The sequence below is a fragment of the Pseudorca crassidens genome, chromosome 6 (genome assembly GCF_039906515.1).
Source record: "Pseudorca crassidens isolate mPseCra1 chromosome 6, mPseCra1.hap1, whole genome shotgun sequence".
NCBI classification, from domain to species: domain Eukaryota; kingdom Metazoa; phylum Chordata; class Mammalia; order Artiodactyla; family Delphinidae; genus Pseudorca; species Pseudorca crassidens.
In genome coordinates this window covers 76,112,117-76,139,355 of record NC_090301.1, presented here as the reverse complement: position 1 = coordinate 76,139,355, position 27,239 = coordinate 76,112,117, and the positions used below count along the sequence as shown (strand labels likewise).

The following is a 27,239-nucleotide window of genomic DNA, read 5'->3' as shown; positions in this document are numbered from 1 at the left end:
TCAAATTTCAGACCCCATGACCATTTCACCTCCAGTTTCCTGTCCAGGGAACTGACGCAGGGAACACCAATTCTCTGTAAGAGAATCCTATCCTTATATACCACACTTACATTCAACCCCCATTCAAGAAGCTCACAGGGATCATAGCAGGAGGTTGCTCTGCTATACTTGCTCAACGTTCAGATTAAAATTGATTATTTGTTCCAGATGTTACTGTGCCCTCCTGGCTGGCTACCTTACAAATGACCTGAAATGTGTTGCTTTGTGCCTCTTCTCTTGAGACAGTCTAGAAGTGTATTATAACTAATATGTTAGAGAGAATGTCTTCTTCATGAGCTTCCTTCTAATAAAAAAGCCTGAACTCTAGGAAAGTTACTTCAAAACAATTATTCAGCTTCTCTGTTGCAGGTGCCAAATCTAATGTAGTTTACACATGCATAAAAATTGCATTTCCTTTTTTCTGTGTTAAACAATGCAGAGGGCAGGTTGGTTGCAACAATTTCATGTATTACAAAGGCATGTATGTAAAGTCATGTATTACAACGTCAAAGAGTTTTTCTCTGATTAACCATAATTAGTTTGTCTTACATAATTAGGAATCTTCTCTCTGCACTTAAAATTTGATAAACTGTGACTTAGAAAAAATGTTAAATGCCCAGTCTCATGAAGATTTCTTGTTATGCTATGTAAAATGGAACCATAATAACAGCAATAATTTCAGAGAACCTGTGTGGCTGGAAATACATAATGTGTGCTTAATAGATGATACCTAGCTCCTTTAAGCAGAAAACAAAACTACATCAGCAGCACTTGTTTTCAAAACCACCTAAATTTTAGTCATTTGCCCATTTTGGCAGGACTGTTGAAAAATTTGTATTTGTGTATGCTAATAAAACATATGTCATATTGGCTAAGGACTAACAGTATGTTCTAATAAAATAAACCCACCATCCAAAATGCTATGTAGCTTTTCCTCCTTTTTAAGAAAGCTTTAAATTGGATTTTATTAACAAGGTTTGATCAAATGTTCTTAATCTTTTGTTAGTGTTACTATTAACCGTCTTTAAGAGTAGAGACCTTGGTTATGAAGCTATGAGTGAAAGTTAAAATATTGCTTTAGTGTAAATAATTTTAAAGGAATTCATCTTTGGTCTATTACCATTATCAGTATTCTCCCACATTTTCAGTTCCATAGAAGGCTGTTGGATTCTCATGTTGTATATCTAGAAGAAACTTTTAATAATCACCTAGAAACTATTTAAATGTAAAAGCATACTGATGTGTTAATAATTACTGAATATTACTTAATTACCTAATATTACATAAGTCCTATAGTGTCTGTATTCTGTAAATGTTGAAACAGCATTGGTTTATTGTCAAGCAGAAGTCTATAATTATACCATATAGTAAGTAACCATACAATTTTAATGTTCTTAAAAAATTGTGATGAATTTGATAATACTGCCTTGCAGAGTATTTCTTAACTCAGTAAACACTGAACATTGGGAAGGAAAAAAATACAAGATTGAAGACTACCTAAAAAAGATGAAAGGGATTAAGATTGGTGAGCCCTGTGAAAGTATTAATAACTAATAACTATTATCTGAAGTAGCAAATTTCTTAATCCATGACTCAAATCACTGAAAATTGCTTTAAAATTTTTCCAAGCCAGCAGAAGGAATGCAATTATATTTAAAAAAATTCCCATTTGTATCTAAAAATTCAAAAAGTGGAATAAATAAGACTGTAATCTATTATTAGATTATGAAATACTTTACTGTAAAGTTTATATAACTGAACAAAAGGCATTTATAATTTTTTGACATAACAATAGTTAAAATATTCGAGCTCTCACTTTGTGCCAGGGTACTTTGTATACAGTATCTATTTTTTCACAATTATTCTATGAAGTAGTTACAGTTATTACCTCTATTGTACCTTATACAAGTAAAGTAGTTTATTCAGGGTCATATGGCTAGTATGTGGTGGATCTGGAATTCATAGTCAGGTGGATCATTCACACATGCAATACTGTAATTAGTCATCTAAGTTTCTGTTGCTCTAGTTTTCAGTCTAATCCTTTTTTTTTTTTTTTTTGGTGGTACATGGGCCTCTCATTGCTGCGGCCTCTCCCGTTGCGGAGCTCAGGCTCCGGACGCGCAGGCTCAGTGGCCATGGCTCCCGGGCCCAGCCGCTCTGCGGCACGCGGGATCCTCCCGGACCGGGGCACGAACCCGTGTCCCCTGCATCGGCAGGCGGACTCCCAACCACTGCGCCACCAGGGAAGCCCCAGCCTAATCCTTTTTAGACTCCAGTACGATATTTGAGAAAAATGGTGTTAGAATATCTTTCTTTATGTATACTTAAATGGATCATGTATTAATACATCCAGATGTTCAACTTTAAAAGACTTTTTAAATGTATATATTAAGAAGTAAATGATTATCTAAATAATTTCAAAATATTCCCCCCTAATTTTTTTTTTTTTTTAGTTTTTTGTAGTTTTCTAGGAAGTTTTTTTAAGATGATAAAGAAAACATTTCAGATACAGTCTAAAATGACACAGAAAGGCAATGGACTATCTATTGATGTGTAATAACTTACCACAAACCTAGTGGCTTAAAACCACACACATTTTATTGTCTCACATGTCCTGTGGGTCAGGAGTCTGGGCAAGGCCTAATGGGGTCCTCTGCTTCAGGGCCTCTCACATGGCTGCAATCAACATCTCAGCCAGGGCTGCTGTTTCACTCAAAGCCCAACTGGGGAAGGATCTGCTTCCAAGTTCACATGATTGTTTTCAGAATTTAGCTCCTTGCAGATTGTCAAAGTGAGGGGTTCAGTTCCTTGCTGGTTTTGCCAGCAGTTTCATGCCTCTCCATTGAGAGAGTTGCACATTGCAGCTTACAACAAGGCAGCTTAAATCACCAAAGCCAATAAGGGAGACAGCAGCTTAATTCACCAAAGCCATCAAGGGAGATATCTTGCCAGCAAGATGTAAGTTACGATCTTAATGTAACGTCATCACCTTAGTGACATCCCCTCACCTTTGTCATATTCTCTTTGTTAAAAGCAAGTCACAGGTTCTGCCCACACTCAAGGAAAAGGGACCACAACAGGGACCTGAATTCCAGAAAGTGGGGACAATCAGGGCCGTTTTAGAGTCTGTTTGTCACAGAAAATAATACAGAAATAAAGAATGATTAATCCTTGGTAATAGACAAAGAAAAATAACTTTTATTTCCCTAAATATTCCTAAAAAATAAAACCAGATGGCATTTTGTGTAAAGCCCATCCAATTCACTCTCCATCTCACCACACCCATAGTTGATTAACATTTCAGCTCAATGATCACTTCCTTGGAGAAGCCTTCCTGACCTCTCCTCCCTAACCACCAGCTAGGATCAGCTGCCTAGTCTATGCTTTTATACTCTGAACATATCTCAGATACATTTGTAATTTTACATTTGGTAATTTTCATTTGTGTTGGTTATTTGATTCACTACTGACTAAGCCGTGAGGGAAGAAACTGTATGTAGTTTTTGTTCAACACTTTATTTCTATCACCCAGTACAGTATATAACACAGAGAGAGAAACAGTGAAAACATACTGTGTGAAGAAACACGTTAAAAGCACTGAACTGAAGTCGAGAGACCTAGGTTCCAATGCAAGCTCTTTCACTTGTCAGCTGTGCTACTTCATGCAGGTCCAATTAGCTTTCTGAGCCTTAGGGGTTTTTTTTCATCTATGAAAGGTCAATTCTAACTCAGTTACAATTTTGATGCAATTTTGTGATTTTATACAGCTCTTTATCAGTAGATATTTACTGCACTGAAATTTTTTCCCCAAGTTTTCAGTAACTACCTCCTTTATTTTCTGACCAATGATGTTGAGGTTTTAACCTATTTGCAACAAGCAAAATCAAAGGACAGGAGAAATAATGTGAGACACTTGAATCAACATTTGCAAGTTTATATTTTAAGAAACTCTCCTGATATTCTTCAGAGTTTGTGCATTTGAATACCATAGCTATGGTATGATTCAAAATGCTTTCCTTTCCCTTAGACAAATCAAACCTTCACCAGAAAACAAAAAACTACATTATACACATGCTATTCCTTTCGAGATGTTGGCATCCTGCCTTCCCCTTCAGCTGCCCAACTCCCCAGAGGGTTTGTTGAATTAGATGGTAGCATAGACTTAGACCGGTGACATCCTAAGAACAATACGAAGCTCTAAAAAAAAGAAGAGAGGCATGTTAGAATTCTCTGTGTAATGGAGTACTAGACTCTAATGTAGAAGAATATTTTAGCATCACAGTAGTACAGCTGACACACTTGGCCTGTTTTCATCATTACTGAACGTTGCCCTTACTTGGTAACTGCGGAGAAGTTCTCATACCAAGCAGTGTTAAGTGTGGTTTGTGAACTGTATCTTTTGTATGCAGTAAATAAACTTTGCTTTGCTTTCACTATCAAGTCTTTGACATGACTGGTGCTAGAAGAAGATAAATGCTGCATGGGAAACCCAGGAACAATATGTTACTCTACCTTTCCTCCCAATCATAAGTCAAACTCATGCTTATTGAAATTTTTGTCACGGGTTGCTCCATAGTAAGAGTGCACAGTATCCCTGGGGTGACTAATGACTCTTCTGTGGCCTTTTTCAGCTCACTCATGTGTAGTAGTTCAGGACAGAAGGGGGAAATTTTGTTGTTGACAATGGAGGTTGAGAATATTTTTATAATTTTTATTTCAAAACAGAAATCAATATGTTCTCTTAGAAGTTTTTTTTTTCTTTTAATCTGAATTCCTACTGTTTTTATTAGTAGTGTTCTTCTTAACTGAAAAACCATGATTACGGAATCTGTGTTTTTCTTGTGTGGCGTATGTGTCAAAATCACCATAATGCACAAATGTAGGGAGGGGAAATATAAAGTACAGAGATGTGTGGAGCTGCAGCTTCATTTTACTAGTACTTTGGGGTTAGAAAAATGCTTGGATTGAGACCTTAAATGATACCTATAGGAGTGCAATTCTGAGAAGTCTTGAAAGTGAGGTATGCTGTGCTTCCCACTGAAAGGGCATCAGGGCCAATGTTAAAGTTGTTGATTTCCCACTCCATCTGATATACAACAGAAGTGCACGGGCTCAGAGAATTACTAGCCTACTCTTCTGTGATGGGATGATGTGCCCCTTGAGGTCCATATCCACATTAAAACAATTATCCACATTAAAACAATAGCAAACATAAGAGGTAACATTTAGTAAACACTTACTGTGTATCATGCACTGTTTAAGTGTTTTACTTGTTAACTCATTTAATAATCACAATAACATTCTAAGGATGATGCTATTATTATGCCCATCTAATAGAGGAAAAAACTGAGGCCCTATGAGGTTACATAAATTGCTCAATATCACACATCTAGTACATTGCAGAGCAGAATTCAAACCCAGGCAGTGAGAACCAGTCTCTCTCTAAGTGAACTGGTGTGTTCTTGATCTTCTTTAATCATATCTCCACATATTCAGACTTATTTTCCTTTGCTGAATAAACAAATATTTAAAAGGTACAGAAGTCATCCCTGTTGAAATACACACACACACACACACACACACACACACACACACACACACACAGTAGGTTTACATTTTGTTAGCCTAAATAATGAAGAACTGACTATGTGTACTTAGTATTTCTTCTGTTTGAAACGTGCTCCACAATATAATCACAGGTATTGCTTTAGTTTATAAAATGTAATAACCAATTCACACTAGTCTTCCTGGGCCATATTAGTTTTTTTTTTTTTCCTAATAACTCACAATCCAAAAACATAATTAGATTTACTTATTGGCTTTGCAGACAAGGCTGACAAAATACAGACTAGGAAAATGCACTCAAATATTTAAAATTGTTAATGATGTTCTTTGTTAATGAAACCAGGTAATGCTCTGGAGCCAAATTTTGTATACAATTATTTCTCCCCCCACCCCGCCTCCCTCTCTCTCTCAACACTTTCAGTAAGTGTTAAGTAGTAATTCTAAGTCATGAAAGCAAATAGAGGCATATTTCTTAAATAGAGACATACTTCTCTCTTTTAAGTTTTATTGGAGTATAGTTGACTTACAATGTTGTGTTAGTTTCAGGTGTACAGCAAAGTGAATCAGTTATATATATACATATATCTACTCTATTTTTTTTTTAGATTCTTTTCCCACATATGCCATTACAGAGTACTGAGTAGAGTTCCCTGTGCTATACAGCAGATTCTTATTAGTTATCTATTTTGTATATAGTAGTGTATATATGTCAATCCCAATCTCCCAGTTTATCCCTCCCCCTCCCCCTTATCGCCTGGTAACCATAAGTTTGTTTTCTATATCATGACTCTACTTCTGTTTTATAAATAAGTTAATTTGTACCCTTTTTTTTAGATTCCACATATAAGCAATATCATATATGATATTTGTTTTTCTATGTTGTCTTCACTTAGTATGACAATCTCTTGATCCAACCATGTTGCTGCAATTGGCATTTTCATTCATTTTTATGGCTGAGTAATATTCCACTGTATATATGTATATGACGGACATTTAGGTTGCTTCCATGTCCTGGCTATTGTGCTGCAATGAATATTGGGGTGCATGTATCTTTTCGAATTATGGTTTTCTCTGGGTATATGCCCAGGAGTGGGATTGCTGGATCATACAGTAGTTCTATTTTTAGGTTTTTAAGCAACCTCCATTACTGTTCTCCATAGTGGCTGTACCAATTTACATTTCCACCAACAGTGTAGGAGGGTTCCCAAGACATACTTCTTACACACACATATATGGGAGAAAGTGAGAGAGAGAGAATGAGATGGAATGAAAAAGAGGGAAGAGAGAACATGTGCCAGAGATTAGTACAACTAATATTTAAAGAATAACTATTGGCACCAGGTACTGTTCTAGGAACTGAACATAAATACACGCATCAATGAATATATGTGTTTGTATTTACTACCATTGTCTCGGTTTAATTAAAATCTTGCAATGGAAACTTGCTAATGAAAAAATTTGAAAAGCATATAGAATTTTTCCCCCAACAAAGGTTCTTCTCTAACAGGATCAATTTATGTCCTGTAAATGACTAATTTTTTTGCTTAGACATAGAAAATACAATAAAGCTATGTTTCTCAATACATTTTCAATGGAGTATTATTGTCAAAATTTTTCAGAAAGGACAGTTAAATCTGGGAAATACTATTTTTGTATTCAAAATGCACTGTAACATAGTAAAGGTTATGAGAAGTCTTGTAGTAAAGATACTTATTTGACTTTAGCTCATTGTTTCTATTAAAATATGACCAGCTAATAAATGTTTAAATACTATATTTCGTCTAATTTAAACTGTCATCAATTTAAAGATCACCATTTTCTTATTTGCTGCTGAGAAAAAGTCTCCACTTTAAGTATAATGTATCACTTCCTTTTCACTTAAAATTATTTTGTCCCTATTATGGGAACTCTTTCAGACATAAACTATTCAGATAGCTTTTTGATCATATGTCATTCTTGTACTACAAAGAATTTGTTTTAAATAAGCAAAATAAATTGGTAAAGCAACTTCTTCATATTTGGAGGCTGACCCTTTTGAATCACTTTTCAATGCAGATTTACTGGTGTGTATGTGTTTTCCATCCACTGTCATTCTCAGTACCATCAAGATGATTGATAATGTGGGCTTTCTTAAAACATTGTTATTCCTGGGATTTTCTTTAAAGTCCCTAAAACCATTCACAAAATTTTCATCTTAGCACTTTCTTGATCTTACCAGAAGTATCAAAGGAAAGTTTTTCAGACAATAATCAGGATGTATTTAAATGCCTATTGATTTAAATTTGCATTAATTAATTACTGAAACTGCAATTGGCTTTTTATTCTACAAAGAGGAAAACAAGTTTGCACATGTTCAAGCAGCATCAGTTACAATACAATGTGTTCTCCGCTCGAGCAATTGTAAGATGCCATTGATTATAAAATATATCACTACTTCAGAGAACATATAATAATATGTGTCACGAAACAAGAAACAGTTACTTCCAGCATCCTGCAGAACGAGGAATGGATAGTACAAAATTCGTGAAGCATTTTATGGAAATATTTTGGTTGATCATTCAATTGCACACTGAAACTTTCTGGCTTGTATTTAATTGTCAAATCAGTAGAAAAACTCCCAATTATGTCATTACTGATCATTTATTTCTGTGAATTCAAGTTTGTCCTGGACCTTGGATCACATTGATCTGTTAGGACTGGAAGAATTTGCCAAGTGGATCCTACATTACCATGTCATGTACCACCATCCAGGGAAAGATATCTCTGTACAGGTTTTTCAAAGTTTCTCCAGTTTTTCGATGTTATTCTAGTAGAGTGGGCAAGAGCTTGGACTGTGATAAATGGATGTGAATGACTTCTAATCCTCCTCCTGATATTTTCTAAGTAAGCTTGAGCATGTTATTTAACCTTTTAAAGTCTCAATTCTTTCATCCTTAAAAATAATAATAGATAGGGATACTACAGAGATTTAACGAGAAAGTATGTATGAGAGTATCTATAGTGGACTTTAGGAAAAAACATGAAGTGAAAAAATTTAAGAATTATTTTACGTTTAAAGTAATTACTGATAGGTATGCACATACTGCCATTTTGTTAATTGTTTTCTGGTTATTTTTGTAGTTTTTTGTTCCTTTCTGCTTTTGCTCTCTTCCCTTGCGATTTGATGACTGTGTTTAGTGTTATGTTTGAATTCCTTTCTGTTTTGGGTGTGTATCTATTCTAGGTTTTGGATTTGTGGTTAGTATGAAGTTCATATATAACAGCCTTTATATATAAATATTTTAAGTTGATGATCTCTTAAGTTTTAATGCATTTTAAGAACCTGAAGTTTTACTCCCCCTTCATGTTTGTTATTGACATCATATTTTACATTTTTTTGTTTCATGTATCCTTTAATTACTTATTGTGGATATAGATATTACTACTTTTGTCTTTTAACCTTCCTACTAGTTTTATAAGTGGTTGATTTACTGTGTGCTTGCCTTTACCAATGAGATTTTTCCTTTTGTAATTTTCATATTTCTAGTTCTGGTCTTAAGCTTTTGCTTGTCTGTAAAACTCTTTCTCTCTCCTTCAAGTCGAATGATAGCCTTTCCAGGTAAAATATTCTTTATTGCAGGTGTTTTCCTTTCATCACTTTGGATATAGTGTGCCACTCCCTTCTAGCCTGCAATGTTTCTGCTAAAGTCAACTGATAGCCTTTATGGGAGTTTCCTTTAAAAATGTTACTAGTTGCTTTTCTCATGCTGCTTTTAAGATGCTCTCTTTATCTCTAATTTTTGCCATTTTAATTATAAATTGTCTTGCTGTGGACCTCTTTGGGTTCATCTTGTTTGGGACTCTCTGTGCTTCCTGGATCTAGATGTCTGTTTCCCAAGTTAGGGAAGTTTTCTGCTATTACTTCTTCAGGTAAGTTCCCTTACCCTTTCTCCTATTGGGACTCCTATTATGCAAATGTTAGTATACTTGATGTTTTCACAGAGGTGTCGTTAAACTATCAGCATTTAAAACTTTTTTTATTTCTCTGTTCAGCTTCAGTGATTTCTACTACTCTTTCAGTCCACTGACTGTATCCTCTGTGTCATCTCTGTACTGTTGATTCCTTCAAGTGTATTTTTTTATTTCAGTTACTGTACTCCTCAGCTCATTTTGAGTCTTTATATTTTTTAACTCTTTGTTAAAATTCTAAGTTCATCTGTTCTTTTCCCAAGTTTGTTGAACATCTTTATGGTTATTCCCTTTAAGCCTTTGTCAGGTAGACTATTTATCTTCACTTCATTTAGCTTTTTTCTATGGTTTTATCTCGTTCCTTCGTTTGGAACATACTCCTCTCTACCCTCATCTTGCCTAACTTTCTGTGTTTATTTCTATGCATTAGGGATGTTATGTCTTCCAGTGTTTAAAATGTGGCCTTATTTAGGTGACTTCCTATGGGGCCCAGCAGCACACTCCCCTCTGATCACTAGAGCTTTGTGTTCTTTATGCTCTATGCGGGCAGCATGTTGCCTTCTGCTGTGGCAGAGCCGACTACTGTTGGCTTGCTCATAGGCAGGGCTGGTCCCTAGCCAGGTTGATTGCCAGGCCTTGCCTGGTGTGGTGGCTGCTGGCCCCCTAGTGAGCAGGATTGGGTCCTGGAGTGGCTGGCTGCAGAGCCCAGTGGGGTGCAGGGCTGGTTTCTGCCTGCTGGTGCGCAGGGCCAGGTCTTGGAGTGACTGGTTGATGACCAGGGATGTCAGGGTTGGTGCTAGCCCACTGATGGTCCAGGCTGGATCCCAGCATGGCTGACTCTGGGGCCCGGGGGTCATGGGACTGGTGCTGGCCTGCTGGTATGCATGGCCCAGTCCCCACTCAGTTATCTGCATACCTTGGGGAATTGGGGCTGTTGCTGGCCCCTGGCACTTACAGGGTAGAGGGAGGATTTCAAAATGTCACTTGCCATCAATAATATTATAGGAGCAAAATGAGCCCCCCAAAATGGCTGCCTCCAGTGGCCAACTCCTTGTTCATCCCCAGAAGGAGGCCCAGTTGTCTCCTGCCTTTCCAAGATCAGCAAATGGGTCTAACCCAGGCTCCTTTCAAACTACCCTCTCTGGGCTTTGATTTGGATTGTATGAGATTCTGCATGAGCCCTTTAACAGTGAAATCTCTGTTTCCTATAGCCTTCCCACTCTCCTGAACATAAGCCCTGCTGGTCTTCAAAGCCAGACATTCTAGGGGCTCATCTTCCTGGTGCAGGAACCCTGGGCTAGGTGGCTCAATATGGGGCTCAGACCCCTCATTCCTTGCAGAGAACCTCTATAATTGTGATATCCCTCCTATTTGTGGGTTGCCAACCCTGAAGTTTTGGGTTCTGACTATACTGTGTCTCCATCATTCCTACTAATCTTACTGTGGTTCCTTTTTTTTTAATTTTTATTTTATATCAGAGCATAGTTGATTAACGATATTGTGTTAGTTTCAGGTGTACAGCAAAGTGATTCAGTGATACATATGTACGTATCTATTCTCTTTCAAATTATTTTCCCATTTAGGTTATTACAGAATATTGAGCAGAGTTCCCTGTGCTACAGAGTAGGTCCTTGCTGGTTATCTATTTTAAATATAGCAGTGTGTACATGTTAATCCCAAACTCTCAATCTATCCCTTCTCCCCACCCAGTAACCATGTTCGTTCTCTAAGTCTGTGACTCATATCATACTATGTGGTTCCTTCTTTATGTCTTCAGTTGGAATAAATCTTCTGGTCATTTGCATAGATAGTTATTATGCAAATAGTTATAATTTTGGTTTGTCTCTGGGAGGTGAGTTCAGGGTCTTCCTACTCCACCGTCTTTGCCACCTTCTGACCTGCCCACACTTTTGACTATAAAGATCAGATAAACTTAAATAAATTGAGAAGTTGTCTGATATTTGATTGTTCTATGTGCTGTTGCTCTCAGCAGAAGCTGTGATCTTTGTACAATTCATTATCTCATTTTTATTCCGTTAAAATAAAATTGAAGTAATAATAGTAAATGATAAATTTAACAGATAATCACTGTGTATTATTAGCTGGCATGGGTCATCAGCCTCTTAATATAGTTCTATCCAGTGACTTCCCAATGAACGGTTATGAGCCTGGGTAACTTATATGCAAATTAAGAATAGGTAAAAATTAAAATGGCAGATTAAAAGAGTATTTTTAAATTAAAAAAAAATATTCCAACTAATCTGCTAAACATCTGACACAATATAGTACTTAGATACTCTAGAATACAGTAATCCCTAGTTGGCTTAAAAATGATCTATCTTTTTATTACACTTGAGAAGAAAGAAATGTAGATCCTTATTCAAAAAGCTTTTGATGACAAGTTTTCAAAGAAAATAACAAAATAAGGACGATTTTCTCTTTATAAGGAATTTTGAAAATATCAAAAAATTCTTAGCTGAAACTATGTATACATATCTATAATAAGCAAGTATATTGTTAATATATCATTGTATCTATAAGTATATTAATATATCGTTGTACATAAAAACTTTGTACAGTTTTAACTTTTGTGCTTAAGGAAAAAGATTTTTTAACGTTTTTTTCTTTTTCTTTTTTTAGTAGCAAAGGGAATGTACTGTTTTTATTTTTCAGTTATTTTTGTTCCATATATTTTCATTCTACTCAGTTATAATGACAGTGTAATAAAAGTTCTTTATATTTTATTTACACTTCCCATATTTTATACAGACATAATTATTTCAATACAGCAATTATATTTTGTCAATTAGGTATACCATTGATTTACCTAAGAATTCTCTTATTGAAGGAAATTATTTCCCATTTTCTCCACTTTAAGCTACGCTGCAATATGTATTCTTATGCACAAAACTCTAAACTTTAATCTATAATCAGGCTATTGTGTCATCAGGTACTTTGAGTATAGGTAACCAGAACTATTAGGCTTATTAGGTATCTACTTGGGAAGAACTTAACTGAGATTATTATGACCTTCTATCTATTATCTATTTAAAGAATTAAAGCATAATTGTTCTATGTATCTAAATTCAATACTACCGTGAAATAGATTTTAAAATGATGACAGGTTATTAAATAAAATATAACTGCCCATAAATGTTATCATTTACCTATTAAGCAAACCTGCAAATGTAGAGTTACTTAAAATACTTTTTATTCTAATTCATCATGAAACTCGGTCAGAGCCTCTCCAGCATTTGTTCAAGTCCCATTGAAAGACTTACCTTAAAAACTTGAAACTCTTGTAAGTTGCCTTTGAAAAAAATCATAATTCATTGATTCCTTCTATTGCAACCTTCTTCCCTCACCCTATTCTATTTTTGTCATAGCATGTATCACCTTCTAATGTATTACTGTTTGCTTATGTTTCCTTACCCTAGAATGTAAACTCCATTGAGGAAGATACTTTTGTTCACTGATGTATCCCAAGTGCTTAGAAAACTGTGCCCTGTATATAGTTGGAACATGATAAATATCTGCTGACTTAATGTTGGCCTGGCTTATGCTCTCTATCTTTGCCTGCTTTTCTTTCCATCTGTTTCTTACTCCTGTATTGGCTTCACTGTCTTAGGCATTCTCTATATGGTAGCCTCAGCAGCTCCAGGCTTTAATCATCTTTACAGCTAGCAATTCCAGAAGAAACAGAGCTTCAACTTCCTAACAGTCCTAGAAAGTTGTCAGAGTATACTTTTATTAGCCTAGATAGTTCACATGCCCATTCCTGAGCCAATCATTATGATGGGTTGTTGAGTAAGGCTGAGAAATGGACTGCTTTGATTGTCTTGGGTGTTATTCAGAATTTGGCCTGCTGCAACAGCAGCATCCCCTGGGAACTTGTTAGGTATCCGGACTCTTAGGCCTACCTCTAGACCACCTGAATCAGAATGTGAATTTCAGCAAGATTCACTGGTGATAATGCCTTTATTCTTATCATCCCAGTGGAGCTGGAAAGGCAGGAAGGCGAACGCGGTCACCAAGACACACAAAGTGAAAGTGGGGCTGTGATCGTTGCCCAAAGAAAACCTGAATGCTCTTACCAAAATGCAGAATGGATGTTGGGCAGGCAAAAACAACAGGTGTCCATTAAAATACATAATATGTATTCAGTAATTATTATATACCACGCACTGTACTATGCCTTTTTCAGATATTATTTAGTATTCACACCATCGTACAAGATATCATCAGACAGAATACCTTAGGCTTCAAGAGATTAAATAATTTGTCCAAAGTTTTCGTTGGGGAGGCAATGAGAGAATAAACCTGTGATATGATATCAAGTACTAGCAAGTGTGCTGGAGAACAATTAAGCAGGATAGAGGGATAGAGCATTACCAGGATGATAGGAAGGGTGATCAATTTAGATAGGAAGGTTAGGGTGAGCCTGAGGAAGTAAAGTTTGAGCAAAGATCTGGACAAAGTGTAGGACAACTCACCTAAGTTCCAGGGTAATACCTTTCCAGACAGGGGGGAAAAAGAGAAAGAGAAAGCCAGTGTTGCTACAATGAAGTGAATACAGGTGATTAATTCAGAGAGATAACCAAGAGTCATTTCATGAAGAAGCTTTGGCCATGGCTAGGATATTGTCAATTATTTTTAGCACAGTGGAAAACTACTGGAAGCTCTGGAGCAGAGGAGCACATGATTTTATTTATATTTCAAATATATTGCCTAGGGAGCAGGCAATAGTAAATAAAGGATAGATGGAGAAATGTCAGATGTCAGGAGGACAAGTGAAGAGGCTACGGCAATGCTAGTCTAGGCAAGAGATGAGAGAGAGTGGGACCAGGATGGTAATGGGGATGGTAGAGGGGCTGGGGATATACAGATAGTCCCTGACTCATGATGATTCAACTTAATTTTTTGACTCTACTATAGCATGAAAGCAATATGTATTCAGTAGAAACTGTACTTCTCAAATTTCAGTTTTTGATATTTTTCCTGGCTAGCAACATGCAGTGTGATGCTCTCTTGAGAAGCTAGGCAGTCCCAGCTCCCAGTGAGCGTGCAATCAGGAGGGTGAACAACTGATATACTTAAAACCATTTCGTATCTACTCAATCATTTCTGTTTTTCACTTTCAGCTATTCTGTATCCATTCATTGTTCTTCACTTTCAGTACAATATTCAATAAAGTACATGAGATATTGAATAATTTTTTATAAAATTGGATTAATGTTAGATGATTTTGCCCACTTGCAGGCTAATGTAAGTGTTCCGAGCACATTTAAGGTAGGCTCAGCTCAGCTATAATGTTTGGTAGGTTAGGTGTATTGAGTGCATTTTGGACTTACGATATTTTCAACTTATGATAGGTTTTTCAGGATGTAACCCCATAGTAAGTAGAAAGATCCATATTGTGAATTGCTAATGAATTGAATGTGTCTGTGAGATAAAAGGAATACTCCCTTGTTTTTGCCTTGAGAAAATGGGTGGATATTTGTGCTACTTACTGAAATGTAGAACCTTGAAGATGGATCATGTGGGAAATCAAGAGGACCTTGTTGGACATGTCAAATTTGAGGCGCCTATTAGAAATCCCAGTAAAATTGCTGAGTAAACAATGGGATAAACTACTTCAGAGAGGTTTGGGGTGGCAATAAAGAGTTTGGGAAACAAGTGAGATAGTATTTTAAGCCATGGAAATGAATAATCTAATTCAGATTCTATTTCATAGTCACTCATTGACACAAACTAACAAAGGTCTCACCATCTTGTAGCTGCACATACAGGAGTATGAGGGCTGTAGCAGAGGAAAAGAGAGCTGATGGGTCTCAAACAAGTCCTTCTATTCTTACAACCAGAGGGACATTGGTCAGAACCAGTCAGATGTTCTTGCCTAACTGCAGCGTTCTGAGAAATGTGGAGGAATTGATGAATGTTTGGTGAGCACTTCTGTGTCTTACATAATATTGAATATCTTACCTCTAAGTAGGAAAATATCCATACAGAGGGGAAAAGGAATGCTTACCAAAATATTAAGTCCACAGTATTTCTGTGCATTTCTAATGGTAATAAGCTCAATAAGCTCTATCATTCTCCACCAACCACCCTTTGAAAAATCTGATGTGGGCAGTTAACATTTTCTCTTATCTCATGTAAAATATATGCAAATGAACCTTTAAACTTTCTTCCAATCAGGAAAGTGCTCATAAAAGCCTCCTAGGAAACAATTCTGGAGCCAGGAATACTAAATCTTAACATGATGAAAAGGGAGCATACTGATATATAAATAAGACACTTTGATTAAATTTGCCCACCTTGAAAATGAAACCAGAACCGTAAAACTAACTGTTGAACTAAGTCCTTTGAAGCAGCAGTGCCTTTTTTTTCTGGGTCCAATAGCATCTTTTTATAAGATTTTCAAGACTATATGTGTAGCTCTTAACACAAAGAGAAATTCTTTTCGTGATCTATTTTGTAAATGTTTTTGAACCTCCTTTTGAAAGCTGCACTCCAGATTGGAAGTTCTGGATAGAATTATTTTGAAAGAAAGTATTTATCTGTCTAAAAAGCACAAAGATCACATTGCTTTCATCCAAACACTAGCTAGAAAAATCAATATTTTATTTTAGAAGGAAATACTTTGGCTGCTTAAGCACAGCAGAATGCTTTCTAACAACAGTCAGACATTTAATTTTGAGAAAACAAAAATTCTGAAAGAAACAGGGGTGGTGGGGGGTGGGAAGGACTGGCAGGTGATTGAGCTTCAAGAGTATCACCTCATTTGAAAATAGTGACCCAAATAATGGTATTAGTTACAGACATTTCAATTTCCTAAACAGTTGTTCCTTTCTTACAAAATGACTAATTGGCTTTGCTGTTTGGTTGGGATAGAATATACTAAATACTGGCCCATTTTCTTCCTGTGCCAAAGTCTGGTTGCTTACTAGTCTTAAACATGTTAAACAGAGACCTTTTCAAAATAATCTAAGAAATAACTGTCATCTTATCACAGTTTAGTCATTTCAATTGTCATTTTAATATTAATGAGCAATTCATGTCACCATATCTTTTATATAAAAATTAGTGGCATTGTTATTTTAATTTCTCAACTAAAGAGCATTCTTCTATGATCTTCAATGGAAATATTCAGTCTATTATATGAAGTACAATTAAGCAATTTTAATACACATGTAAGTGTATTTCATTTACTTATGTTTCTTTATGCTTATATATTTACTGACTTACTCAAGGATTTGAAGTGGTTTATGCTAACTTGTAAAATAAGATAGGAAAAAAAATCAGTAAAAAAAATATTAGGTCTATGGTAAACCTAGATAGAATAAAAATTCAAGAAGGAAAATTTAGAACACATATGTGCCGTCCACTGTGAGGATTATGTTTATGTAAATTTCTCATGAAATCCACAAGTGGTGAATAAATTATACTAAAGGAAAAATATGAGCAATAATAAAAAGTGAAGCTACTGAAATTTTTATTAAAGAGAAACAACCACATTATCACACAGCTCAATTAAGCTTTGATTGTGAGAGATTAAATTAATACCAAATTACACTTAACTAAGTTATTCAATCTAGGAAGTACAAGTACTTGGTGATAAATATTTGCATTTGAAAAGTCATAACCAATGGAAAACCTTTTAATATCCATTTAATGTACTAATTGGATGATACTAAGAAAATCAGTGTAGTAGCAGCTGCATATGCAATTCAATTTGATGAAATTTTAATTATAGAGAAAAAAACTGATAGCAAAGTAAACAGAGTGAAACAGTGCTGAAATGAAAATAGCACAAGCTGATTTGTGTGTTTCTCTGCAAAATTGCAGGTGTTGTCAAAGTGGATTATGGAGATGTGTCAGTCAGAAGAACACTAAGAGAAAATCTGAAGTGTAAGCCCTTTTCTTGGTACCTTGAAAACATCTATCCGGACTCCCAGATCCCAAGACGTTATTACTCACTTGGCGAGGTATGAATTATTTATTTTGGTTAAGTTATAAATATATTTTGCAAAAGGAGCAATTTCTAAGGAGCTCAATATTTTTTTTAACATCTTTATTGGAGTATAATTGCTTTACAGTGGTGTGTTAGTTTCTGCTGTATAACAAAGTGAATCAGCTGTATGTATACATATATCCCCTCCTTCTTGCATCTCCCTCCCACCCTCCCTATCCCACCCCTCTAGGTGGTCACAAAGCACCGAGCTGATCTCCCTGTGCTATGCGGCTGCTTCCCACCAGCTACCGATTTTACATTTGGCAGTATATATAAGTCCATGCCACTCTCTCACTTCGTCCCAGCTTACCCTTCCCCCTCCCCATATCCTCAAGTCCATTCTCTACGCCTGCATTTTTATTCCTGTCCTGCCCCTAGGTTCCTCAGAAACATTTTCTTTTTTTTAGATTCCATATAATATATATGTGTTAGCATATGGTATTTTTCTCTTTCTGACTTACTTCACGCTGTATGACAGACTCTGGGTCCATCCACCTCACTACAAATAACTCAATTTCATTCCTTTTTATGGCTGAGTAATATTCCATTGTATATATGTGCCACATCTTCTATAGACATTCATCTGTCAATTGACACTTAGGTTGCTTCCATGTCCTGGCTATTGTAAATAGAGCTGCAATGAACATTGTGGTACATGACTCTTGGAATTATGGTTTTCTCAGGGTATATGCCCAGTAGTGGGACTGCTGGGTTGTATGGTAGTTTTATTTTTAAGGAACCTCCATACTGTTCTCCATAGTGGCTGTATCAATTTACATTCCCACCAGCAGTGCAAGAGGGTTCCCTTTTCTCCACACCCTCTCCAGCATTTATTGTTTCTAGATTTTTTGATGATGGCCATTCTGACTGGTGTGAGGTGATACCTCATTGTAGTTTTGATTTGCATTTCTCTTAACGATTAGTGATGTTGAGCATCCTTTCATGTGTTTGTTGGCAATCTGTATATCTTCTTTGGAGAAATGTCTCTTTAGGTCTTCTGACCACTTTTGGATTGGGCTCTTTGTTTTTTTGATATTGTGATGCACGAGCTGCTTGTAAATTTTGGATATTAATGTTTTGTCAGTTGCTTCATTTGCAAATATTTTCTCCCATTCTGAGGGTTGTCTTTTTGTCTTGTTTATGTTTTCCTTTTCTGTGCAAAAGTTTTTATTTTTTATGTCATGAATAAAATGCTTTAAGGGTTTTTAATCAGATCTATTTTAAATGACTTCTCATAAATTACAAGGACCATAAAGGTGTATATTACTGGGATTTGTAAAAAGAAAGAACATAGTTTAAGATGGCATAAATAGTATTTTCTTGTTTCTTTAGAGAACTTTAAAAAGTTCTCAAACTTTTTAGTCATATGGAACTTACACTTAAAATTTATTGTAAACCCATGAAGAGCATGAAGAGCTTTTATTTATGTGGGCTCTAATTATTAATATTTATTATGTTGAAACAAACTGGAAACTTTAAAATTTATTAATTTATTGAATAATCCATTACACAATATAAGTAACATATTTTTGAAAAAGAAATATATCTTATAAAGCAAAACCAAATAGTAAGATTAGCATTATTTATTTTTTTAAATTGCATTAAAAACTGGTCAAAAAAAGATAGCTGGATTCTTACAAATGCTTCTATATTGTCTATTATAACACACCATGTAGCCTACAGAAGACTTCTTGTACATTCATGAGAAGTGAGTGAAAAGTATTATCTTATTATTATCAAAATCATATAGACTTTGTGGACACACTGAGAACCCTTGATCTGCAGCATCCTTTTTCAAAATATTATTTTTTATAAATATTTTCACTTCTTTAATAAAAGTTTTTCACTCACACTCATCCAGAAAGCTACTTTTTCTAATTACCATGTGCAATTCAGAGAATAACCCTACCCTAACTTTATTATCTAGAGAAGAAAAGAATGCCTTTGTCTTCTTTATTTCTTCTTTCTCTATGACTTTTAAAATTTTTATTGGAGTATACGTGATTTACGATGTTGTGTTCATTTCAGGTGTACAGCAAAGTGAATCATACATATACATATATCCACTCTTTTTTAGATGCTTTTCCCATATAGACCATTACAGAGTATTGAGTACAGTTCCCTGTGCTATATAATAGGTCCTTATTAGTTACCTATTTTATATATAGCAGTGTGTTAGATATCCCAATTTATCCCTCCCCCCTTTTCCCCCTTGGTAACCGTAAGTTTGTTTTCTACATCTGTGACTGTTTTGTAAATAAGTTCATTTGTACCTTTTTTCAGATTCCACATATAAGCCCTACCATATGATATCTTTTTCTTTCTGACTTAGTATGACAATCTCTAGGTCCATCCATGTTGCTACAAATGGCAGTATTTTCTTTTTTATGGCTGAGTAATATTCCATTGTGTGTACGTACCACCTCTTTATCCATTCCTCTGCTGATGGACATTTAGATTGCTTCCATGTCCTGGCTATTGTCAGTAGTGCTGCAGTGAACATTGGGGTGCATGTATCTTTTCAAATTATGGTTTTCTCCAGATATATGCCCAGGAGTGGGATTGCTGGATACTATGGTAGCTCTGTTGTTAGTTTTTTAAGGAACCTCCACACTGTTCTCCATAGTGGCTGGATAAGTTTACATTCCCACCAACAGTGCAAGAGGGTTACCTTTTCTCCACACCCTCTCCAGCATTTAGTGTTTGTAGATTTTTTGATGATGGCCATTCTGACTGGTGTGAGGTGATATCTCATTGTAGTTTTGATTTGCATTTCTCTAATGATTAATGATGTTGAGCATTCTTTCATGTGTTTGTTGGCCATCTCTACCTCTTCTCTGGAGAAATGTCTATTTAGATCTTCTGCCCATTTTTTGATTAGGTTGTTTGTTTTTTTGATGTTGAGCTGCATGAGCTGTTTGTATATTTTGGAGATTAATCCCTTGTGGGTCTCTTCGTTTGCAAATATTTTTCCCATTCTGAGGGTTGTCTTTTCATTTTGTTTATGGTTTCCTTTGCTGTGCAAAAGCTAAACGTTTAATCAGGTCCCATTTGTTTGTTTTTATTTTCATTATTTTAGGAGGTAAATCAAAAAAGATCTTGCTACGATTTATGTCTGCCTATATTTTCTCTAAGACTTTTATAGTATCTGGTCTTACATTTAGGTCTTTAATCCATTTTATTTTTCTGTATGATGTTAGGGAGTGTTTTAAGTTCATTCTTTTACACGTAGCTGTCCCGTTTTCCCAGCACCACTATTGAAGAGACTGTCTTTTCTCCATTGTATATTCTTGCCTCCTTCCTCATAGATTAGGTGACCAGAGGTGCGTGGGTTTATCTCTGGACTTTCTGTCCTGTTCCATTGATCTGTATTTCTGTATATGTGCCAGTACCATACTCTTTTGATGACTGTAGCTTTGTAGTATATTCTGAAGTCAGGGAGCCTTATTCCTCCAGCTCTATGTTTCTTAAGATTGCTTTGGCTCTTCAGGGTCTTTCTGTGTTTCCATACAAATTACAATGTTTTTGTTCAAATTCTGTGAAAAATGTCATTAGTAATTTGATAGGGATTGCATTGAATCTGTAGATTGGGTAATATAGTCACAAAATATCTATTATCTTTAGAAATTTAAAAATAACTGTACAAGCATATGTTCCTAATACATATTCAATTGCTCAAAATAAGAATTATTCCTTTATGAATTGTATGTTCCATACTGTTAATTTCCCACCTAATGGGGATTAGGTTTGAGAATCAAAACTAATTTAATATTGGTTGTAATTAAAGCATTTCAACAGCAATAATACATGCATTCCAAAAATATTTATTATGTTTGTTGAATCTGCCATTTTTATAGGTCATAACAGTAGAATATCTGAAAATTCAGTCTAATACTTTTTGGTGCATTTGCCAAGATATCTATGACTTTATCCACTCTATAACTATAAATATCACTTGTGATTAACTAGAAAATAATTAAAGAAAAAAAATGCAATTTGTTCCTAGCTGAACTGTTTTTAAAGGCTGTTCTTCTGTGCCTTATCATTGCACTGTTTGCCAAATCTCCACTTACTCATCAGCCAGATAAGTATCTCTCTATAGAATTTTTCAGTTTACATCTATTCAACATTAATCTGAATACTGTAGTGCAAAGGTTCATGTGGAATAACACTGAATATACTACTTTCTAGGTGTAACTTTAGTGACTAGTCCTGGGCCTCTGGTGTTTTGCGGTTTTTTTGTTTTCATTGGGAGGGTGTCATTGCTGTTTTCAAATATGCAGTATTCCCATGTTAGCACTAATGTCACAGGGATTTATTTATATTCAGTACATAAAATATATAAGTGTTTTTTAAACTGGAACACTGTTTGCATGTGAGTTATTATAATCTAGTTCTACTGAAGATCCCCAACAAAATATCTAACATTCATTTCTTTACTGAAAAGTTTGTTGGATCAAGTGTGAATCTGACTGTACCTTTAGAAGAAGGGAGTTTTTCTATTCTTGTAGTAGAGTATTTCTCCCATGGTAATCAATGGACCCAGCTGATGAGTAAACATTGATAACTCTTTCTAAAAGAAGGATGACCAGGGCCTAGATAACAAGACAGACATGAGTAAAGAGGGCTTTTGGAAATTCTCTGAGGCCACCGGGGTGACTCCTGAGCAAGATTCAGGACTCTGAAATGGAACCTAGATGTTTACTTCCATGTTAAAAATTCAGTTTTATGCTTTCCTGTACTACAGCAAGAAACCTAATTAATTGACTTTCTGAAAAAGTGAAAATGAAGTGTGGGAAAATTCCTTTATACAACCTACTGATTTTAAAGTAACTATCTTCTGTAATGAATCTTATAGAAATCGTCTGAAAAACTTTTAAAGATAGAGATTACACCTTTCAGGATTTTTGAAACATATCCAGAAGAGGCAGCACGTTGTACTGAAAAAACCCCAGGCTTCGGAATCAAGCAGAGGAGGGTTTAAATACTGACCTCACAGTTTAGGACTCAAGTAGCACTAGGTCTTCTCTCTGGTACCTGTCAGCAGCAGGAAGGTAATCATACAAGGTTATAGTGATGACTGAGGATAGAGAGCATCTACAACACCACCTAGCAAGAATTAGTACCAGCACCAGTAGTTACAGGTATTGTAATTATAGCTACTATTTATTGTTTTCTTACTATGTCAAACATTATGCTAGATGCTTAATAATAATTGCAGTATTTAAAAATCACAATTCCATGACTTAGGTTTTGTTATTATCCCCAATTAAATATGGAACCTGTATGGAGAAAGTTCACATGATTGACCTAATGTTCATAGAGCTAATTAAATATTGGAGTCAGGATTCAATACATTTTAGTCTGACACTAAAGCTCACTTTTTCTTATAACTAGAAGGAGAAAATAGATTATATTACTATATAATGTTATTCATTCAAAATGCTTTTATTAAATAAGAGATTAAACTAGAACCTGTGTTATATGCTAATGATGCAAAGTCAATAAGGAAAGACCTTTACTCTTAAGCCATTCTACTGAAATGGGGGTGGGGGGATGGCAAAAGAGCATCAAACAAACAAACAGATAAGAAATTAAGTAGAAATAAACATGTGGTATATAGGCATGCTATAAGCTGCTATTTCAAAAACCCAATAAATTCAAAACTCTATGAGATATATTAAGTTTTGAACTTTCTGGAATATTAACGCACTGCAGTTTTCCACTTTAAAACCATCCTAAAGAGATGCAATCCTGCACCTGTTTCCTTGGAAACAGAAGGACAAATTCACCAAGCACTGCTTTCTAATTCAATTTCGCCTAGTCATGTATACATAATTTGATGGACACTTTGATAATGAGTTCGGGATGAACTGTGTGGACAACAGTCATTTACTTAAATCTTTTTCTTTCTTACTACCTGTCATTAACCATCAATTTAAAAATGTAAAAAACTACCTTTCCTTATATATGAAGGTACTATCTCTCAAAGTCTCAAAGTGGTATCAGGTGTCCAAAGCTACTTATCTAGAGGACAAAGTTATTTCTTTGTAGTAATTCATATGTACTCCTCACTTAATTTCAAATGAAATTGTTAGGATTTAACAATTTACAATTTCCTTGAGTTTCAGTGTTTTTCAAAGCCTAGATATTTAATATTGCAGTGCATTGATGAATATAAATATTTTCATGTCAATTTCTCTTTATAACTTTCCTAGTTGTATTGCAAGATAGAGGCAAACATGGTATTCAGTTTCTATTATCGTGTATTGTCACCAAAATAATCATCAGTATTGATATCAGATAGCTGTCTTAATTTCTTACATTTGCATTTTACTCAGGTAATTGAAATATTACTTTACCCAGCCCGTGAATTACATGCAGTTTCCAATGGGAAGTTAAAAGCTGTGCAATTGCTTTGAACTAAAACCTTTAATTAAGTAGCTTAATGAAGCATATGCCTTTTAGACTTAGTAAGCAGATCATAATGGAATAAGGAAGTAGAGCTTCTTGCAGCATTAAATTCTCTCTTAAGTAGCCCTTTAGCTTATGTATATTTAGCATGTCAGCTTCTGATCTTGTAAATGTAAAAGCTAATTCAAGTATAAGATTGAAAAATGGCTTTCTAAAGTAGTAATGCTTCACCCTAAATTTTTGGCCTCAGACAGGCCAGCATTTTGGAAAAATGTGAGCTATATAGAACACAAGAATAGAGAGGGCAAGAAGGGAGAGAAGAGGATTGCTGGAACCAAGTGACTTTTAACTCTTGGGGCTTAGTATTTGCATTTACATGTTGCTTGGAAGATGTTTTGACATTAGTCTCTGCATTTTGTACTGCCTGCTTGACCTCAGCACTTCCTTCTCCTCTTGTATTCTTTAACCTTATCAGCTAGTTAAGATCCTTGCACACATTGACACTGTATTCCTTAAATATTGTTAAAGAGCAAATTTAACTAAAAATAGACATCTATTGACTGCAGGGATTAAGGATAAAATCAGTTACTGCCAAATGCAGAGGCTAAAACCTTGAGAGTGTTACCCTTTCTGCTGGTAATCAGGAGATCTATTTATAAATTCACCATCTTCTTGACCCTTTAATAGGATAACCAGTAAGAAAGCCTCATTTTATACAACTTGGCACAAGTGGGGGCATTCTCTCTGCCCATGATGATATTTCCAAAACTCTTTGGGACCAGTAGCTGATTTTCATCCCAGTGTAACTAAATATGCACATATACAGGCAGAATATATTACTCTTCATCAGATGTTAACCTTAAAGAATGTTGGGCTGGGTAACCCACCTATGGACAAAATGAGCAAGTATCCTACTAGAAAAAATTTTTTTTGTTTTTACTTTACACTGCTGATAAATAAATTAGAATCAATTCTATCACTTAAATATGTATTGGCACAAACAACTGCAACAAACTATATTCCAGTTAGGCATATGAATTCTCCTAGGATTCTTGATTGCTTTTGTTATCCACCAAAATAAATGAAATTGTTCAGTTTTCTGTATTCTTTACTGTTTTGTTGAAGGAGGTTAAGATATCACATACTCATAATTTTTAAATCTCACAGGACATTCTAAACCCAGGTTTACATAAGAGAAGTCAGCTTGGGTTTGTTAATTAAATAGATTTTGCAAATCTGTGTAAAACCATCCTTCTGATTTATTCATAATTTGGTAAAGAGAAAATAAATATACTTAAATGCATATTCACTGCAATTAATTACATGCAAATATTAACATTAAACTCTGGAATGCACTGCAAATGTGCCAATTTCCTTCTTTACAAAGTAAAGAGAAACCAAATGAGGTTGACATATTTAAAATAATGAGTAACATAATGTGCAGTTGAAAGATAAGCATGTGTTGGAGTAATTAAAGCCCCAAAAAAGCTAGTTTAAGTTTAGACTCTTATTTTAGAATGAAGCTTACCTGTTAGTTTTGAAGTTCAAAGGTGGTGGGGGTGGGAGTTTATGACTCTTTTTTCAGAATTGGAGTTCTCATTGTTGCTTGCTGTTACAATCCAGCAGAGGGAGCAAAAGCTAATGAACAAACCATGCAAGTGGTAAGAACATTACCAATGATACTACCACTGAGTAGAAACATTTAGAAAAAGACTTGCTGATTTCAAACATCAAAACACAAGTGGGAAAAATACTCCCAAGTTTATGTCATGAAAGATTGTTCTCAGGCAATAAAAGATTATGTGTAAACAAAGAAATGTCAAAGCAGACAACAAAGTTAAAACTACACTGGCCCTACACCATATATTCAAAGCTATACCACAACATAAGGAATGAGTCACAACAATTTCTCAGAATGCAGAACTACCCATATGTTGATACAGGTTGGATTCTGTAAGGAGTTTCTATGGATGAAGTTCCTCCATGTTTGTTTGCCTAGATTTTTCTCAGGATTAATGAATGGCATGATCAAGCAATTGGTGTTTTCAGGTAATATGACACCAGTGACAAGATCAGGATCTTTCCTGAAATTTCATTTCTCTGCTTAAATAACATTCTTTGGGAATATATATATTTACCTCAGTTCCAGAGTGTTCTTACAATGGTTCTGATTTTAAAATCATGCAAAATCATCCTATATCTGATCATCCTTTGCATCTCAAAAGATGAGATGCATAGTTTGAACTTTCCTGTATGCCAGTATCTTATATTGTGCATTAAGATTTGCTTGTTGAAGACTGTCAGAAGACACTAGTGACTCTTTTTATGTTTGAAGAAAATATTACAGATTCCCACTGTTAGGCTCATTGACTTGAGAATAACCTGATGTACATCAGGCTGCCTTCTAGGTGTACATGCATTTTTTTAAAAAACTCTGGATATCATAGGACTACTCACAAAAACCTCTCAGATACTGTCTCTATCCAGATGATATGTCCTTCTCAATTTTTTAAGATGGGTATTGCTAGCCCTGTTCCCTGACACTCCATATTTGTATCCAATGTCATGATAGCCAGAAGTCATTTTCATGACGGGGGCCCAACAGTCTGACAGACACTCAGCATGGAAACCACTTTGCTTCTACCTTTTTTTTTTTTTTTTTTTTTTGCGGTACACGGGCCTCTCACTGCTGTGGCCTCTCCCGTTGCGAAGCACAGGCTCCGTAAGCGCAGGCTCAGCGGCCATGGCTCACGGGCCCAGCTGCTCCACGGCACGTGGGATCTTACCGGACCAGGGCAAGAACCCGTGTCCCCTGCATCAGCAGGCAGACTCTCAAACACTGAGCCACCAGGGAAGCCCCTGCTTCTAGCCTTTTTGACCTGCTTCCTCAGGTCTGATCCTAGGCCCCTTTCATGTTCCATGTGTCTTTGCCACTGTCTGGATGACCTGTCATTTACCTTTATTCAACTAGAACTTAATCCTCCTTATAGGCCTCCTTTCTGAACAACACTGCCTGCCTACCTGTCTGGATGGCAGGACCAGGCAATTCCCAAACTCACTATAATAACTTTCAATAACTTATTTGGACAAACTACTTAACCTCTTTGTATCTTAATGTTTTCATGTGTAAAATTGGGGTAATAGGTTGGTTTTGAATTAGTTATTACACATAAGTGCTTGGGACAGTTCATGGCACATACAATTACAATTATAAATAATAATAATTATTGTGGTGGTTGTGGTGCTTGCCATTCCTGTC

The 27,239-nt window shown here is 35.5% G+C and overlaps 1 protein-coding gene and 1 long non-coding RNA gene across 7 annotated transcripts in view; one reads left to right on the top strand and one right to left on the bottom strand.

Moving 5' to 3' along the window:
* The window catches only part of GALNT13 (polypeptide N-acetylgalactosaminyltransferase 13), a 562,369-nt gene that overhangs the window by 477,802 nt on the left and 57,328 nt on the right, over positions 1-27,239 (top strand). For all 6 annotated transcript variants that reach the window (XM_067741899.1, XM_067741902.1, XM_067741901.1 and 3 more), the window contains one exon: positions 17,401-17,540. In XM_067741899.1, the coding sequence (XP_067598000.1) occupies positions 17,401-17,540 (140 nt within the window). The remainder of the gene's footprint in view (positions 1-17,400; positions 17,541-27,239) is intronic.
* LOC137226640 (uncharacterized) lies at positions 4,005-25,618 on the bottom strand. Its single transcript, XR_010944438.1, has 3 exons — positions 25,509-25,618; positions 22,559-22,603; positions 4,005-4,236 (listed from the first exon to the last, which is right to left on the bottom strand). It is a non-coding gene; the product is annotated as an uncharacterized lncRNA (long non-coding RNA).